Source organism: Chiloscyllium plagiosum, chromosome 36, assembly GCF_004010195.1.
Source record: "Chiloscyllium plagiosum isolate BGI_BamShark_2017 chromosome 36, ASM401019v2, whole genome shotgun sequence".
In the NCBI taxonomy this organism is placed as follows: Eukaryota; Metazoa; Chordata; class Chondrichthyes; order Orectolobiformes; family Hemiscylliidae; genus Chiloscyllium; species Chiloscyllium plagiosum.
This window is the reverse complement of record NC_057745.1, coordinates 12071176-12089854: the sequence shown is the minus strand read 5'-3', so window position 1 is coordinate 12089854 and position 18679 is coordinate 12071176. Positions and strand designations below refer to the sequence as shown.

Below are 18679 nucleotides of genomic sequence, written 5' to 3'. Positions count from 1 at the left end.
AGTGACCCCACCCCTACAGTGACCCACCCCCACATTGGCCCCACCCCTATAGTGACCCCCACCCCCACATTGGCTCCAACCCCTGGAGCACAGTGGCCCCACCCCTACAATTATTTTTTACAAATTGAAAACAAATTCCCAGCTGTAGTATAACAATTTTGCCAGAAATCAAATTAATTTCACGTCATGCTTGCATTAATCTGTGACAGCCTTTGATTCCGAATTAGAAGGTTTTGGGTTCTAAATCCATGTTGGGGCTTGAGAATGTAACATAGCCTGACATCTCAGTACTGGGGGAATTGCTGCATTGCCTGAAACACTCTTCTTTCGATAAGACAGTAAACAGAGTCCATTATGGCTTCATCCACTCGTCCAGGTGCTTGTCAAAGATCTCTTCATATTGTGTGAAGAAAAACAGAGCGTTTTCTTGCGTTCTAGCCTGGGGCAATATAACTAAATTCATTCATCTCTGAGCTATTTGTGGCAACTGAAATGTGCAGTAATTGTCATATTTGCATATTTAACAGTCGAAAAATTAATTAATTGTGTGGAGTGCCGAGAAGCATTTCAATATAATGAGGAGCTAGATAAAGGCAAACATTAGTTTTGAACTTGAATATGTTTCCCCTTATTTGTTTAAGGATGATGATCTTGAAACAGATTTAACAAGACTGAGGCCAAATCCACAACTCGATAGAGCTGTGGAGGAGCTCAAACAATATGAAAGACTTTGCCCAGAACTTACTGGATATTTTCAGGTGAGGTCTGAGAATTTGTTTAGTGCTCAATAACCATTGTGTTGTTGTTGGTTAAGTATTAAATGATCTTACTAACATAGAGCTTCCTGGGGGTGGTCAGTGGTGATTATTTCATAAGCCAAAAGCAGTAATAGTTCTTGGGATCAGTACAAGAAATTAGTTTTTAATGAGAAAATTTGAGCTCAAGTGGTATGTAAAAAAAAAACACCAAATGAAGTATCTATCTGTTTGAATATAATATTTCTAGCAACTAATTTCTGTCTTAATGAAAACCTTCTGATTAGTTCAACAGAGGTTTATGTTTCTTTATTCGGTTTAGAGTTAGTATCAAACACCCTGCCTCTGAAAGAAACAGTTTGACTTATTTTGGAAATGTTTCTACTGTCTCACATCTTCCAATCTCTTGGACCACATTAAGTGTGGAAGATTTTCTCAAATCTACAATTATAATGACTGCCACATTTGCCTTGTCCATCAAGCCTGTCACTTCCTTAAGTAACTGAACGGAGTTAACAGACATGATGTCTCTTTAATGAAGTCCTTCAGACTGGTTTCAACTGCTGCCATGGAAACAACCTTTTGATATTCTGTCCTCACGGACTCTGCCAACCTCAGTCTGTTGTTGGGCGTCTATACTGCGCTCTTGAGGCTATCATAGACCACACCTACTCTGGGGAGATCTATCTCTGTAAATACCTTATCTAAGATTGATTATTAGACAGTGAAGACTGCAGATGCTGGAAGTCAGAGTCAATGGCTGTGAAGATGGAAAAGCACAGCCGGTCAGGCAGCATCTGGGGAGCAGGAAAGTCAGCATTGCGGGCCATGCCGTCCTGATGAAGGGCTTTTGCCTGAAACGTCGATTCTCCTGCTCCTTGTGTGCTGCCTGACCTGCTGTGCTTTTCCAGCAACACACTCTCAATCTCCAGCATCTGCAGTCTCAGTTTCACCTGGCCAACACCCTTCGTCAGGACGGGGGAGGGGGAGGGGATCCCAGAAGTCAATAGAGGGAGGGAGAGTGGGGCTGGGGGAAGGGTATGTGGGACTAGCTATTGTCTGCTCTCTGGACATCCAATTAACTATTACTTACATACTCTGGTATTGTTTTGGGGTATTGTTTTCAATTCCCACTATGGCAGTTAGCAGCATTTGAATTCAATAAAAATCTAGAATTAAGAATTTAATGTGACTGTAAGTCTGTATGATTGTCAGGAAAAATCCACCTGGTTCATTAATGTCCTGTAGGGAAGGAAACTGCTGTCCTTACCTGGTCTGGACTAAGTGTGACTCCAGATTCACAGCAATGGGGTTGACTCTTAACTGCCCTCAGGGCAATTATGGATGGGCATTAAATGCAGGCCTAGCCAGTAAAGCCCTCATTCCATGAATGAACGAAAAGCTTAACAGATGAGGAAAGTTTGAGGACTCTGGGTTTATACTTGGTGCAGTTTAGAAGGATGAAGGGAGATCTAACTGAAATATGCAGAATAATGAATGGCCTGGACAGAGTAGATGTTGGGAAAATGTTTCCATTAATAGGAGAGACTAAGACCCGAGGGTATAGCCTTCGAGTAAAGGGAAGATCGTTTAGAACAGAGATAAGGAGAAACTTCTTCATCCAGAGAGTGGTGAATCTATGGAATTCATTGACACAGAAAGCTGTGGAGGCCAAGTCTATGAGTATATTTAAGACTGAGATGGATAAGTTCTTGAGTCTCAAGGGGATCAAGGGTTATGGGGAGAAAGTGGAAGAATGGGGTTGAGAAATTTATCAGTCATGACTGAATGGCAGAGCAGACTCAGTGGGCTGAATGGCCTATTTTCTGCTCCTATGTCTTATGGTCTAAACTAAAGTACAGATTTCAGATTACACTTCTCTCGTACAGTTGTCCCATTCGTTTCTCCTCAGAGTCTCAATGGCATGTGGCTGTTGATGTCATTGACATACACACATCATCACATTCACAAACAGCCCTTCTTTCTGCTTCACTCTGCTTCCTTCAGGATGCCATTTTGATGATTCAGGTTGGTCTGCAGTTCTCTGCATTGCTCCTTTTACGCTGGGCAAATACCCAGCTGCTTAGCAAATGGGGGATATGGAGATCAGTAGGCAGACTGCTAATGGTCCCTTTGAGATACATGCATATTCAACCACATGCCTGACTTAAAGCGATCATGCATTGAAAGTAAAAGTGGATGCATAGAGCAAGGGAAATTAGAGGGAACCCTGACTCCAGAGTATTCTTGTGTAACTTTTTATGAAATGAGTTACTATCCATTTACTTTTGAAAACATCAAATTTAATGACTTCCTGATGATTAACATGATGATTAATGCTTCCAGTTCACCTACAAAAGGGATTCTTTTGCCACAGAAAGTGGTTAAGGCCAAAACATTGCAAGCCTTCAAGAAGGAATTACTTATCGTTCTTAGGGCTAAAGCAATCAAAGGCAATGGGGAGAAAGCAGGAACAGAGTTTTCAATTCAGCTGAGATCATACTGAATGATGAAGTAGACTCTGAAGGGCTGAATGGCCTACTTGACACCTCTTTTCTATGTCTCCTTTTAAGTTTTCAAGTAATCCTCCAAAAGGCTATTCTAAAATGCGTCTAATTTAAATTATGATTAGATTAGATTCCCTACAGTGTGGAAACAGGTCCTTCAGCCCAAGCAGTCCACACCGACCCTCCGATGAGCAACCCACTCAGACCTATCTCCCTCTGACTAATGCACCAAACACTATGGACAATTTAGCATGACCAATTCACCTAACCTGCACATCTTTGGATTGTGGGAGGAAACCGGAGTACCCGGAGGAAACCCACACAGACACGGGGAGAATGTGCAAACTCCACACAGCCAGTCGCCTGAGGCGGGAATTGAACCCAGGTCCCTATTGCTGTGAGGCAGCTGTGCTTACACTGAGCCTCAGTGCTGCCCATTATTGGTTCCTTCTTTATTTATTTTGTTCTCCATCTGAGCCAGAGGTCTTGTCCTGTTTTAGTGCTGCAGCCCATCCATTATTTATTTATCTTTTCTAATATTTACTGGTGTCTCATTATAAATTCCACCTCCGCTTAGAATCCATTACATTTTTTGGAAGATTTTGCCTCCCCACCCCCATTAACTTCCAGTTGTTTTATAAGACATCAAATTTAATGGCCTCCTGGGACTGTGTCGGTCAAACACGATTAACATTCCCAGTGTTTTTTCTACAACAATGCAGTCTTTAATTGTTGTAATGCATGGTTGCAGCTGCCCAGAAACATGAGGTGAGCCATCAAATGAGTTGTTGTGTACACAAAACTGAGCGAAACGCAATTCAAAGGAATCTGAGAGCAGCCCCAGGGGAAATTCGCTGGTGTACATACAACGGAATAAATTTAGGGTTGAAATCTAATCGCAAGCTTCAAATACTATAAAATACATGTTTAGCTGTCGCTGTGTAACATCTTTTGAATTCTTAGATTAAATTCTAACCACTTCATCACTTGCAGCTTTCCATTGAACTCTGATTATTTCATAAATGTAGAATAAATAGTCGCAAGAAGGTTGGGGGTGAAACTTTAACCTTCTCTCAGGTTGGCAGAAACTTTGGGCGAAGGGGGTGAAGTTAAAATATGAGTGATCTTGTGATGCCCTTTGTGGGGTTTTTAAGGCTGGTGTTTTCCCCTGCCAGCATGTAGTGTAGGGAAGGAATATGAAGAACAGGTCCTCGAGGGTCATAATCTCTGGATTACTGCCCGAGCCAGGTGCTAATTGGCATAGGAATGAGAAAGTTAGGGAAGTAAACACGTGGCGAAGAGATTGGTGTGGGGAAGAGGGATTCCATTTCATGGGACATTGGCATCAGCTTTGGAATTGGAGAGATTTGTACTGATGGAACAGTCTCCACCTGAACCGATCTGGAACCAGTGTTCTGGCGAAAAGAACAAATGGGGTGGTCACTAGAACTTTAAACTTGTGAGTCAGGGAAAAGGGAAAGGGAAAGCAACAGGGAGTATGGAGTCAAGTAGAAAGATAAGCAGCAGGTAAGCATGTGTGCAGGCTTTAAGTTCAAGGCAGGTTAGGAATGAAGCAAAAAGCAAGGATAACTTAGGACATATTACTAAAGGTGATGGAAATAACAAGGATAAGAAAATTAGCATTAAGGTACTTTACCTGAATGCTCGTAGTATTCATAACAAAGTAGATGAATTAACAGCAGAGATCATCGTGAATGATTATGATGTGGTAGGCATCACAGAGACATGGTTGCAGGGGGTTCAGGACTGAGAATTAAACATCCAAGGATTTACAACTTATCGAAAAGACAGGGAGGTGGGCAGAGGGGGCTGGGGTGCCTTGTTAGTTAAAAATGAAATTAAATCTATGGCACTGAATGACATAGGGTCAGATGATATGGAGTCTGTGTGGGTGGAGTTGAGGAACCACAAAGGCAAAAAAATCATAATGGGAGTTATGTACAGACCTCCTAACAGTGGTCAGGATCAGGGGCGCAAGATGTACCAGGAAATAGATAGGGCATGTCAGAAAGGCAGAGTCATGGTGATCATGGAGGACTTCAATATGCACAGAGACTGGGTGAATAATGTTGCCGGTGAATCCAAAGAAAGGGAATTCATGAAATGCTTACAGAATGGCTTTTTGGAACAGCTGTAATGGAGCCCACAAGCGAGCAGGCTATTCTGGACTTAAAGTTGGGCTCATTACCTAACATTATAAAAGATCTTAAAGTAAAGGAACACTTAGGAGGCAGCAATCATAATATGGTAGAGTTCAGTCTGCAGTTTGAACGAGAGAAGGCCAAATCAGATGTAATAGTGTTACAATTTAATAAAGGTACTTACAGGGGCAAGGGAGAGGAACTGACGAAAATTGACTGGAAGCAGAGCCTAGTGGGGAAGACAGTAGAGCAACAATGGCAGGAGTTTCTGGTGTAACTGAGGACACAGTATGGAGGTTCATCCCAAAGAAAAGAAAGATTATCCGATGGGGGATTAGAGAGCCATGGCTGACAAAGGAAGTCAGGAAATGTATCATAGAAAAAGAGAGAGCCTATAAACATTGGGAAATCAGAAGATTGGGAAGACTACAAAAACAAACAGGATAACAAAAAGAGAAATAAGAAAGAAGAGGATCAAATATGAAGGTAAACTATCCAGTAATATTAGAAATGATAGTAAAAGTTTCTTTCAATACATAAGAAACAAACAAAAAGCAAAAGTAGAAATTGGGCCGCTCCAAATTGATGCAAGAAGGCTAGTGATAGGAGATAAGGAAATAGCTGAAGAACTTAATAAATACTTTGTGTCAGTCTTCACAGTGGAAGACATGAGTAATATCCCAACAATTAAGGAAAGTCAGAGGGCAGAGTTGAGTATGTTAGCCATTACAAAAGAGAAAGTGCTAGAAAAGCTAAAAGGTCTAAAAATAAATAAATCTCCTGGCGCGACTGGGCTATATCCTAGAGATCTGAGGTAGGTGGCTGAAGAAATAATGGGGGCATTGGCTGTGATCTTTCAAAAATCACTGAAGCTCCAGAGGATTGGAAAATCGCTGTTGTAACCCACTTGTTCAAGAAAGGATCAAGACAAAATATGGAAACTATCGGCCGATTAGCCTAACCTCAGTTATATGTAAAATTCTAGAATCCATCATTAATTCTAAATTCTTGGAAGTGCAGGGTTGGATTAGAACAAGTCAGCATGGATTTAGTAAGGTCATGTCTGACAAGCCTGTTAAAATTCTTTGAAGAGGTAACAAGCAAGTTAGACCAGGGAAACCCAGTGGATGTTATCTACCTAGACTTCCAAAAGGCCCTTGATAAGGTGCCTTATGGGAGGCCCCTGGGTAAGGTGAGGGCCCATGGTGTTCGAGGTGAGCTGCAGCTGTTCACTTTATATATTAATGATCTGGATGAAGGAACTGGGGGCATTCTGGCGAAGTTCGCCGATGATATGAAGTTAGGCGGACAGGCAGGTGGGGAGGCTGCAAAAAGATTTAGACAGTTTAGGAAAGTGGTCCAAGAAATGGCTGATGAAATTCAATGTGAGCAAATGCGAGGTCTTGCAGTTTGGAAAAAAGAACACTGGCATAGACTATTTTCTAAATGGTGAGAAAATTCATAAAGCCTCAGTACAAAGGGACCTGGGAGTGCTAGTCCAGGATTCTTGAAAGGTTGACTTGCAGGTTGAATCCATGATTAAGAAAGCAAATGTAACGTTGTCATTTATCTCAAGAGGGTTGTAATGTAAAAGCAGCAATGTGTTACTGAGACTTTATAGAGCTCCGGTTAGTCCTATTTAGAATACTGTGTCCAGTTTTTGTCACACTTACAGTTTTATGTCTTATGGTCTCATTGCAACCTAGAACAGCCCTCCACAGTATTCACCACTCCACCAACTTTCATGTCATCAGGAAACTTAATAACCCTCCCTTCCACTTCCTCATCCAAAACATTTATAAAAATCACAAACAGGAGAGGTTCAAGAACTGATCCCTGCAGAACACCACTGGTCACCAATCTCCAGGCTGAATAATTTCCATCTACTACCAATCTCTGTCTTCTATGGACCAGCCAATTTTGTATCCAGACAGCCAGATTTCTCTGAATCCCATGCCGCCTTACTTTCTGAACGAGCCTACCATGAGGAACCTTATCGATAACCTTACTAAAATCCATGTACACCATATCGACTGCTCTACCTTCATCAATGTGTTTTGTCACATTCTCAAAGAATCCAATAAAGGTTTGTGAGGCATGACCTGCCCCTCACAAAGCCACGCTGACTATTTCTAATCAAGCTAGGGATTCCATGAATTATGAATCCTGTCTCTCAAAATCCTCTCCAATAATTTGCCCAATACAGACGTAAGACTGCCTGGTCTGTAATTCCCAGGATTATTCCTATTCCCTTTCTTGAACAAGGGAATAACATTTGCCACCCTCCAATCATCCGGCACTATTTCAGTGGACAGTGTGGATGCAAATATCATTCCCAAATGTGCAGCAATCTCTCCCTTCACTTCCTTTGGAAATCTTGGGTATATTTTGTCTGGTCCAGGGGACTTCTCTATCCTTACCTTTTTCAAAATTTTCAGCACATCTTCCTTCTTAATATCTTAATTCGAAATAAAATTCCGAATAAACTGAATGAAAGGTTAACAGTTGCTAGCAGGGGCACTGTAGCAAAATCAAAAGTTCAAATGAAATTTTAAAGTTTAAATTAAAATATAATTATGGGTGTAGACAATGTACTCTAGTTCAACATAGTTTGCCAATGAATTCTGTATGTTCCCTATCCAAGGCGACCATGCACGGACAAAGCCTGTAATTATTTTCTTCTTATTAGCCTACCTTTCCAGGATATCTTCAGCTCCAGCAAGAGAGTTCATATCACCACCAACCCAATAGGTTATCACCAACATGTGCCACCTCTGGCCATGCAGGGAACACTTAGAAGAAATGCAAACTTAGAAATCTGCAGACACACACAATCATATACTTTGGTGAGAAATGAGAAAGCGCATTGAACACAAAGAAATATTCATCATAAGAGTTCATTAAAAAAAACTGTCTCTGGAGGTCTAACCAGGCCGTATGGAATGATTAGAATCTTTATTTTAAGGGCACTAACATTCAGTTGGCAATAACCCTTTGCTCAGTGTAGAAATTTCACTCCCAAGATTGAAGATAATGAATTAGAAGCTCGCTTCATAGAATCATCAAATGGTTGTATCAGGGTCAGAGACGATTTAGTTGTGCTTTTCCAGCAACATATTTTCAGCTCTGATCTCCAGCATCTGCAGTCCTCACTTTCTCCTCAGAGACGATTTAGCCTAATGTGACTCCCAGCATCCCCCCCCAGCTCTCTGTAAAAGCACCTCAGCTCGGCCCATTCCCTCACACTTTACAGTAGCCAACCTTTTTTCGCATCTCTTCAGATGTTTATATAGTCCCGTTAAGAAAGCTTTGGTCATGTTTTCCACCAAAACACACTTAAGCAGCACATTCTGAATTGCAAACATTCATCGTATAAAAAGTTCCTTTTTCTTATGTCACTGCAGTGCCTCTGGTTGGTTACATTAAATCGGGCTGAAAATGTGTTGCTGGAAAAGCGCAGCAGGTCAGGCAGCATCCAAGGAGCAGGAGAATCGACATTTCAGGCATGAGCCCTTCTTCAGGAATTCCTGAAGAAGGGCTCATGTCCGAAACATCGATTCTCCTGCTCCTTGGATGCTGCCTGACCTGCTGCGCTTTTCCAGCAACACATTTTCAGCTCTGATCTCCAGCATCTGCAGTCCTCACTTTCCCCTACATTAAATCGGGCGCCATGAGTTCTCCATCTCTCCAGACAGAGCCAGTGAGCGGGTTGGGAGAGGTGGGGCGGGGGGGGGGTTGCAGGTGGTGGCAGAGTCTGAATCTCGGGTTGGCATCCACATTTAACAGGAAAAGAAGCCTCTTCACCACATCGGATAGGGTATTTGAAATACAAGTCAGGCTCAGAACATTCTGACATTACAGCCCTCTCCATAACTCTGTGGCAGCCTGGAGCACATCCACGGATTGCAGGGAAAGAAATGGCTTCCACCATGTTTAACTAGGGACAAGAGAAGAACATACTGGGAGAAGGTGGGGGAAAGTTTATTTGACCTGAAGATCAGCCACATCTGGGTGAGATCATTATTCACCTGACAGCAAGAAGCATTTCAATGAAAGAACTTAGCAATTATACCCTGCAACACTCAGGACAGCTTGGTTCCCAGACTACTATTTTTTGATTGACTTTCTTCGCTTCAGCCTCTTGTCTGTTTCCTTATTAAGCCATTTCCCAGCAGTGCAGCAAACAGCAGCCAATAGTCAGTCGCAAGATTTCAGTCGCTGTGCTCCACTGAAATGCAGCTTCGCCATGCACCGTTTGAAGATGTTAAAGGCTGTATCCCTCAGGTCTGCTGGGAGCATGACAAAAATGGTGACTGCCTGGTTCGATAGCTCGTTGATGGTATGTGTGCAGTGCGAAAGCCTTGGTTCTCCAAAAGCCAAACCAGACAGTTCCATGCTCTTTAAATAAACATAAGGGGAGACCTAACGTAAACTTAGGAAACAGTTCAGCGAGCATCTCAGCTGGTCACCTCGTATTCTTCGCCCATTTTAATTCCCTTTCCCATTCCCTTTCCAACATGATCATCCTTGGCCTCCTCCATGGCCACAGCAAATCAGATTGCAAGTTGGAGGAACAACATTTCACTTTCCGGCTGGGCAGCCTACAGCCCGAGGACTCAACATTGAGTTCTCCAATTTCAAATAACATCCTTCCCATCTCCCGACTTCCTTCCCAGCCCCTCTCACTCCCTTCCACTCCTCCCAGCCACCAACCAGATTCATTCCACCTATTGACCAACCAGGTCATACCCTCTACCTGTCTTCACCTATCCCCACTTCACCACCCTGTCCCTGCCACCCCCGTTATCTGCACCTCACCCTACACTTATCCCTAGTTCTGAAGAAGGGTTACAGTAAATTTTAAAATAAATTCTGTGTCCTATGATCCTGCCCCACTAGCTACCTGACAAAGGAGCAGCGCTCCAAAAGCTTGTATTTCCAAATAAGCCTGTTTGAACTACAGCTTGGTGTTGTGTGATTTTTAGGAATGTACAGGGCAGTGGTACCCCTGGCAATGCATTAGGGTCAGGGTCAGGATCAGGGCGGGATCAGGGTCAGGGTTAGAGTTAAGATTAGGCAGCACCCTCACCAACCATGTTTCCCCACCGCCTCCACCCCCCCCATCACCACTGACTGGTCATGGAAGCAATGAGCAGATTATTAATTGCCTGGAGTCATGTCTTCTGTGCCAAGAGCTGCCAGTTAATTACATAGCTGGAGGACTTTCAGTCACAGTAGTGCCACTGGGAGTGGTGGCCACTGCTGGGAATGCAGCCAGGTCCAGATCACAGTGGGAAGCCACAGAATGAAGGTAGGTGCGGTCGGAACACAGTAGGGTCAGTCAGGCAGGCTAATGGGCAGGGATTGGAAATGGAGATCGGGAAGGGGCAGAGTCAATCATGCAGACCAAAAGATTTCTTCCTGCAGGGCATTTCTTGGAAACCCTCTAGAAGCCAATTTGGAAACCACCAAGGTTTCCTTGGTGCATGAGGAGCTCTCATTTACCATGTTTTGGAGGAATTCTAGAAAGGATATTCTAATGCCATGTGGACTGATTTGTCATGAGTTTCATCTGTTCAACAGAACTTGTCAAACCTAGAATCATATCATTTTTAACAGTAAAAGGCCTTTTAGTCTATCATATCTGCACTAGTCATCAAGCATCTGTCTATTCCAATCACATTTCCTGGCATTTACCCCTTAGCCTTGTATGTTATGGCAGTTCAAGTGCTCATCTCAACACTTCTTAACTGGCATGAGGGCTCCTACCTCTACCACCATTTGTGGCAGTGAGTTCCAGATACCCAGTGCCAAGTGGGTCAGCAGCCAGCGGTCAGACCATGTGGGGTCCTCCTGCTGGTCTGCTGCACAGAACCTTTGGAGAGAGACTGTCATAATCATTTTTTTAAAGTTGCTTCTTGTTTTTCTGCCTTATGGTCATACCGGTGATTGCTGCAATGTAACATTTTTATTCTGGGTAGAGTTGTAATGTAATGTTTTTATACTGGGTATAGATAATAATGTAACATTTTTATTCTGAGTGTCGCTCAATAGTTTCTCATGGGAAAAGCTGCCCCTTATTCTCAGGTGAAATACCAGGAAAGTGGTGGGCTTGGGCTCAGCACCCTTCCATCATCTCGGCTGTTCTACGTTCAACTCCCATCCATTCCTCAGGGACCTATACGACCCCAGGCAATGCTTCTGAATCATCTTCCTCTATCTGCAGAAGTAGCTCTGCAATAACAATGTCCATACTCAAAACGTAGTGAGCTCTCTAACAACAATAGCTGTACAAACAGTCACTGGCAAAAACATTGCCATCAGTTTTAAGAGATTGCCTGATTGGTTTTAGTGACTTCCTTCATCCTCTGAGACCAAAACAATACTGAAATAATGAATTATTAAGAGTTACAGCAATGTACCTTGAACTAGAGAGACCAATCTTTGGTTTACACAAGCATTGCTCACACCTCCAAGTTGTCTACTGGGGGAATCTTCATGAAGATAAACTGTTCGATTATACTCAGGTCTGTTCAATGTCTGCATGTTATACGGCTGCTGAAAATACATCAAACTCGTATTTCAGCACGCAACACATATGGACATAGCAGGGCACAGGTCTTCTCACCTGACAAAAGGAATCAACATTTGATGAGCATCAACACTTTGAATGCCTCTCGTAATACCCACATGGTTATGGAGTGCCTAATAAAGAGGGACAATAAAACTGGAAGGTGAATATACACAGTGGGTAACTGAAAAATGAACTCCATGAAATAAAAACAAAAGATGAAATAGCCTCCACTTATGAATGGAAATCCAATTAATTAGATGGAGATAGAGTTAACAAATATTGAAGGAAGATGATAAGAATGGGAAGGTCTATTTTCTTTCATCGTCATGGGAAGAAGCAGCAGATAATTTTAATGATATCAAATTTGAGGAAGGAGAGAATCTATCATGAACGTAATAAGGAAAAAGACTGAGAGATCCTGAAACAGTAAATGAAATGTAACTTGTTATCAATTCTACTGCAGCTATCTACTCAAGTGTGAAGGTGTCACTTGCATGGTGAGAATGGAGCTGCCCTGTATCAGCTAAAGCAGCAGCTGGACCCCAGAGAGTAATAATAAAGCTCCTTTTTGATCTGAATTGGATAACCAAATCTTATCCCTTTAATCTCTCCAAAAGGCAGACTGGACTACTGAGAGGAGAAGGTATTGTTAAGTCTAAAAATTTTCATTCCATCTTAGGTAAAATATGCAGGCAAAGCTCGGAAAGGTATAAGAGACAGTATAAGAGACAAGAATTTTAATGCCAGTAGAAAATATATTTGAGCACTGCTTAAAAGGAGCTGGAAACATATTCAATATCAACTCTCAAAAGGAAATTGGATAAATACTTTAAGAGGAATTTTTGCACAGTTGGAGGAGTAGGGCTAATTGAAGAACTTGAAGAATTTGAAGACAGTCCAGACAAAGGCCCAAATGATTTCTTTCTGTGCTACATCATCTATGAATGCACAATAAATCAGTTCCAGAAATAACCCATGGGCTAGCCACTGTGCCAATGACAGAATAGAGAGCTCAATATATTACATTCTATTCTGTATGATTTTGCTTAGAAGGATAAATATGATTTAAAAACTAGTTGTAGCTCTGAGCAGAGTTCATAGCTTCTAGCTCTAAGCTTATCTCAGGAGCTGGTGCAATAACACAACAAAAAAATCTGCAATGGATGGATATTCTTGCATTAAAACCTCTAATGAGACATTAATTAAGTCAAAAGTAGCATGATAGTTCGAACTAGCTGTTTGAATGTTAAACTTGGCAGATTTACATACTGTGCAGGAGGTAAATCTAATTAGTCTGATTATGCAGTCATTGAAGCGAAATATTTGCAGAAAGATGTTGACAGTTGGATAATCAAACCCACCTCAAGAGGTGTGAGAGCCGATTCCAAGTAATATCTATAACTTGATATTATTCTGATAACATTAACCTGCAACTTTGAATATTCAACTTTCGTCCTGCCTGAAGATCTGTAGCTCATGGACAAAAAATGTCGATCATCCATGCAGAGTTGCACAAGAAGAAGGTGCATGAGGAGCTCTCATTTACCATGTTTTGGAGGAATTCTAGAAAGGATATTCTAATGCCTTGTGGACTGATTTGTCATGAGTTCCATCTGTTCAACAGAACCTGTCAAACCTAGAATCATATCATTTTTAACAGTAAAAGGCCCTTTAGTCCATCATATCTGCACTAGTCATCAAGTATCTGTCTATTCCAATCCCATTTTTTGGCATTTACTCCTTAGCCTTGTATGTTATGGCAGTTCAAGTGCTCATCTCAACACTTCTTAACTAGCATGAGGGTTCCTACCTCTACCACCATTTGTGGCAGTGAGTTCCAGATACCCAGTGCCAAGTGGGTCAGCAGCCAGCAGTCAGACCATGTGGGGTCCTCCTGCTGGTCTGCTGCACAGAACCCTTGGAGAGAGACTGTCATATTCATTTTTTTTAACGTTGCTTTTTGTTTTTCTGCCTTATGGTCATACCAGTGATAGCTGCAATGTAACATTTTTATTCTGGGTATAGTTGTAATGTAATGTTTTTATACTGGGTATAGATAATAATGTAACATTATATCCGCTGTAATGTAGCATTTTTATATTGGGTGAAGCTATAATGTAACATTTGTATATTGGATACAGCCGTAATGTAGCGTATTAATACTGGGTGTAGCTCTAATGTCAAATCTTTATACTGGGTGTAACTATAATGTAATGTTTTATACTGGGTATAGCTGTAATATAACATTTTTATACAGGGGATAGCCGTAATGTAACATTTTTATAGTGGGTGTAGCTGTAATGTAACATTTTTATTCTGGGGATAGCTGTAACGTAATGCTTTTATACTGGGGATAGCCATAATATAATGATTTACACTGGGTGTCACAGTAATTTAACATTTTTATACTGAGTACAGCCATAGTGTAACGTTTTTATACTGGGTATAGCTGTAATGTAACATTTTTAGACTGGGGATAGCTATAATGTAACATTTATTTACTGGTGATAGCTGTAATGTAACGATTTTAAACTGGGTGCAGCTGTAATGTAACATTCAAATATTAGGTTTGACTGTAATGTAATGTTTTTATACTGTGTCATTGTAATGTAACATTTTTATACTTGAGACAGCTGTAATGTAATTGTTTTTATATTGTGGTTAGCTGTAATGTAATGTTTTTATACTGGGGATAGGTATAATGTAACATTTGTGTAGGTGTAATGTAACATTTTTATACTGGGATTAGCTGGAATTTAATATTTTTATGCTGGGTATAGCTACAATGCAATGTTTTTGTACGGGGATATCTGTAATGTAACGTTTTTATGCTGGGTGTAGCTGTAATGTAGTGTTTTTACACTGGGGATAGCTGTAATGTAATGTTTTTACACTGGGGATAGCTGTAATGTAATGTTTTTACACTGGGGATAGCTGTCATGTAATGTTTTTATGCTGGGTATAGCTGTAATATAACATTTTTATACTGGGTGTAGCTATAATGTAATGTTTTTATACTGGGTATGGCTGTAATGTAACATTTGTATGCTGGTAATAGCTGTAATGCAATGTTTTTATACTGGGTATAGCTGTAATGTAACATTTTGATAGCTATAGGGTATAGCTGTAATGCAACGTTTTATACTGGGTATAGCTGTAATGTAACGTTTTATACTGGGGATAGCTGTAATGTAATGTTTTTATACTGGGTATAGCTGTAATGTAACATTTTTATATTGAGGATAGCTGTAATGTAATGATTTTAGACCGGTGTTAGCTGTAATGTAATGTTTTTAAACTGGGTCCAGCTGTAATATAACATTTTTATGCTGGATATAGTCATAATATAATGTTTTATACTGGGTATAGCTGTAATATAACACTTTTATACTGGGTATAGCTGTAATATAATGTATCTATATTGCTGATAGATGTAATGTAATGTTTTTATACTAGATATAGCTGTAAAGCAACATTTTTTATACTGAGTATAGCTGTAATGTAATATTTCTATACTGGGGATAGCTGTAATGTCATGTTTTTATACTGGGGATAGCTGTAATGTAACATTTCTATACTGGGGATCACTGTAATATAACATTTTGAAATTGGTTGTAGCTGTAATGTAATGTTTTTATACTGGGGATAGCTGTAACATTTTTATACTGGGGATAGTTGTAATGTAACATTTTGACATTGGGTGTAGCTGTAATGTAACATTTTTATACTGGGGATAGCTGTAAAGTAATTTCTTTTACTGGGGATAGTTGTAATGTAATGTTTTTAAACTGGGCACATCTGTAATGTAACATTTTTATATTGGTGATAGCTGTAATGTAATGTTTTTATACTGGGTATAGCTGTAATGCAACATTTTTATACTGGATATAGCTGTAATGTAACATTTTTACACTGGTGATAGTTGTAATACAATGTTTTTTATACTGGTGATAGCTGTAATGTAATGTTTTTATACTGGAATTGCTGTACTGTAACAAGCTTATACTGGGTGTAGCTGTAATGTCACATTTTTATATTGGTGATAGCTGTAATGTAATGTTTTTGTACTGGGTATAGCTGTAATGCAACATTTTTATACTGGGTATAGCTTTTATGCAACATTTTTATACCGGGTATAGCTGTAATGTAACATTTCTATACTGGATATAGCTGTAATGTAATGTTTTTATACCTGGTATAGCTGTAATGTAATGTTTTTACTCTAGGTGTCACTGCAATGTAACATTTGTATACTGGGTGTAGCTGTAATGTATTGTTTTATACTGGGGATAGCTGTAATGTAATACTTTTAGACTGGGTATAGCTGTAATGTAATGTTTTTAAACTGGGTGCAGCTGTAATGTAACATTTTTACACTGGGGATAGCTGTAATGTCACTTGTGTTTTCTTCATTTCGCTGTTCTGTAACTAAGGATTGTACCTGGGTACTCTGTGCCTAAGATGGCTTCGTGTGTTGGTGTCATTGTTCCATTGTAACTAATCTGTAATTGAAGAAGTTGTACCTAGCTACCTTTGAACCTGAGGTGGCGCTGGGAGTAGTGATTTGTAATCTTTTCACTGCACTCATGAGTAGATGTGACAAGAAAGCTAATTCAATTCAATGCCCACTGGGTGAAAAATCTTTTCTCTCAAATCCCCTCTTAACCCATCTGCTCCTTACCTTTAAACCCCTCCACTACACTCATGGTATTTATAATTTAAGAACAATGACACAAGCAAGGATAAACACCATCACTTCCATATTCCCCTTCATATCACCCACCACCCTGACATGGAACTATCTCATTGTCATGAAATCCTGGAACAGCCTAACTGTACAGCAGAAGCAACAGTCTGAGGCTGCCTCTCACCATCAACATTTAGAGATGGCCATCAAAATGCCAACTCAATAACAACACCCCCATCCCACAAACAAATAACGTACAATGTATGTGTTGAGAGGTAATTGATACAGGCTGAACAGGCTGATCATTTTTTGGTCTACTTTCTGACAAGGAACTGACAAGTGAAAAGAAGATAGAAGTCTCATATTGATTTCCCACTGGGCAATTGAGTGAACTGCTTGATTACTCAAGATTGATAAACCGAATAGTGTGTAGCCTAGATGATCCAACAGGTATTCAGTGCACGAAGGTGTGACATAATTATCAAGTAATCTGGTCTGAGACAGGGTCCCACAACACAGGCTGGAAGATTGATGCAAGTCATGATATTGTCAGGAGCTGTGTCATGAGCATTTGCAATGTTTAAGCCAGGGCACTGCAAGTAATAAATAGAACATATCGCAATGCCTCGGTGGCCCTGATCAGCAACTGAACAAGGGAACTTGTTTGATAAAATGCGTTTCCAGAGGGCAAAAATGCCCATATTCGAGACAAAAAAAAGTGTGGCTGCAGTGTCCCTTCTAGACTTACTTCGAGTAGAAGAAACAAATGTGGCAATTTCAGTATCATTCCAGTGTTGGTATCATTGGAGAATGATTTAGACACTATGTATCATAAAATTGCAGCTGAAACCCAGTTAGGACTGAAAATCTGTCATTCCTGTCTGGAATCAGTACAGCCAGATATAGTGGATACTAAGAGAATGGGGCAGTAATGTCACTAATCTGAACTAAATCTAACCAGAGATATGGACGAATGGCATTAAATCTGCAGTCAAAAAGTGTGGAGCTGGAAAAGCACAGCCAGTCAGGCAGCATCCAATGAGCAGGAGAGTCAACATTTCGAGCATACACTCTTCATCAGGAAGATGATGCAATGGAAACTTTATCTGCTCCCACTTCCAATTCCAGCAATAAATGTTGCATCTTTCTGTCATTATCCCCCCACACAAGCTCCAGGAACATATCCTAATCAGCATCATTTAGAAGCAGAAACAGTGACCATAGCAGCTGTAGGATTACTAAGTGGCTAATTGGAGCTTTGCAATGTTTTTTTTAAATTACAGCAGAACATTAGTGTGCAAGCATTACTCAAAGCAAAACATTTGTGATCTTGCATATTATCATGACAATATAAAATAAAGACCATTGATTTTTAAAACCCCATCAGCTGATACCAAAGTCTCAGATTTTGGGGTTGAGAGATAAGAATGGTTAATAAAAGATCTGGGACACTTTAGAAATGTCTGACAAAATCATTCAATTTGAAAGCAGCTGAACTGACAGGAATATACAAAAAGAATATTGAATGGCTCAGGCTGACACCTGGAAAAGACTATCATGGGATAATGACCTGGGGATTAAAATTCATAATCTGAAACGTCTAGCTCAGAATGAGGGCTGCTGGTATCTCTAGATGAGATTTTTCATTTGTATTTTTGCTGGTACAAACATTTAAACACTGAAGCTCGTGATGCAAACAGGAGGTTGAAACCCTCTTCATCTAAATCAAAGGATAACAGGAGAACTCCGACATTGGGTTTTTTCTGTCAAACTGGATTGTCCCCATTGTGGACGGAGGCAAGGTCTTCACACATTGAAACACCTCCAATGAACACCATATTACAAGTTGTGGCTTTTTTCTAAAGAAAAGCAGAGACATCCAGAAACGTGTGGGAACATCAAGAATAATGACTCACTTCCACTCTTTCTTTGGCAGTACTGTTCAATTCTACATATTATTTCTTCATTAAAGAACTGTGAATGTTTTCTTTCAA

The 18679-nt window shown here is 40.4% G+C and overlaps 1 protein-coding gene across 1 annotated transcript in view; it reads left to right on the top strand.

Annotated features, from left to right (window-relative positions):
• The window catches only part of LOC122540843 (cytosolic carboxypeptidase 4-like), a 244133-nt gene that overhangs the window by 42940 nt on the left and 182514 nt on the right, over positions 1-18679 (top strand). The window contains exons 10-11 of the mRNA XM_043677060.1: positions 642-758; positions 12678-12705. Of these exons, the coding sequence (XP_043532995.1) occupies positions 642-758; positions 12678-12705 (145 nt within the window). The remainder of the gene's footprint in view (positions 1-641; positions 759-12677; positions 12706-18679) is intronic.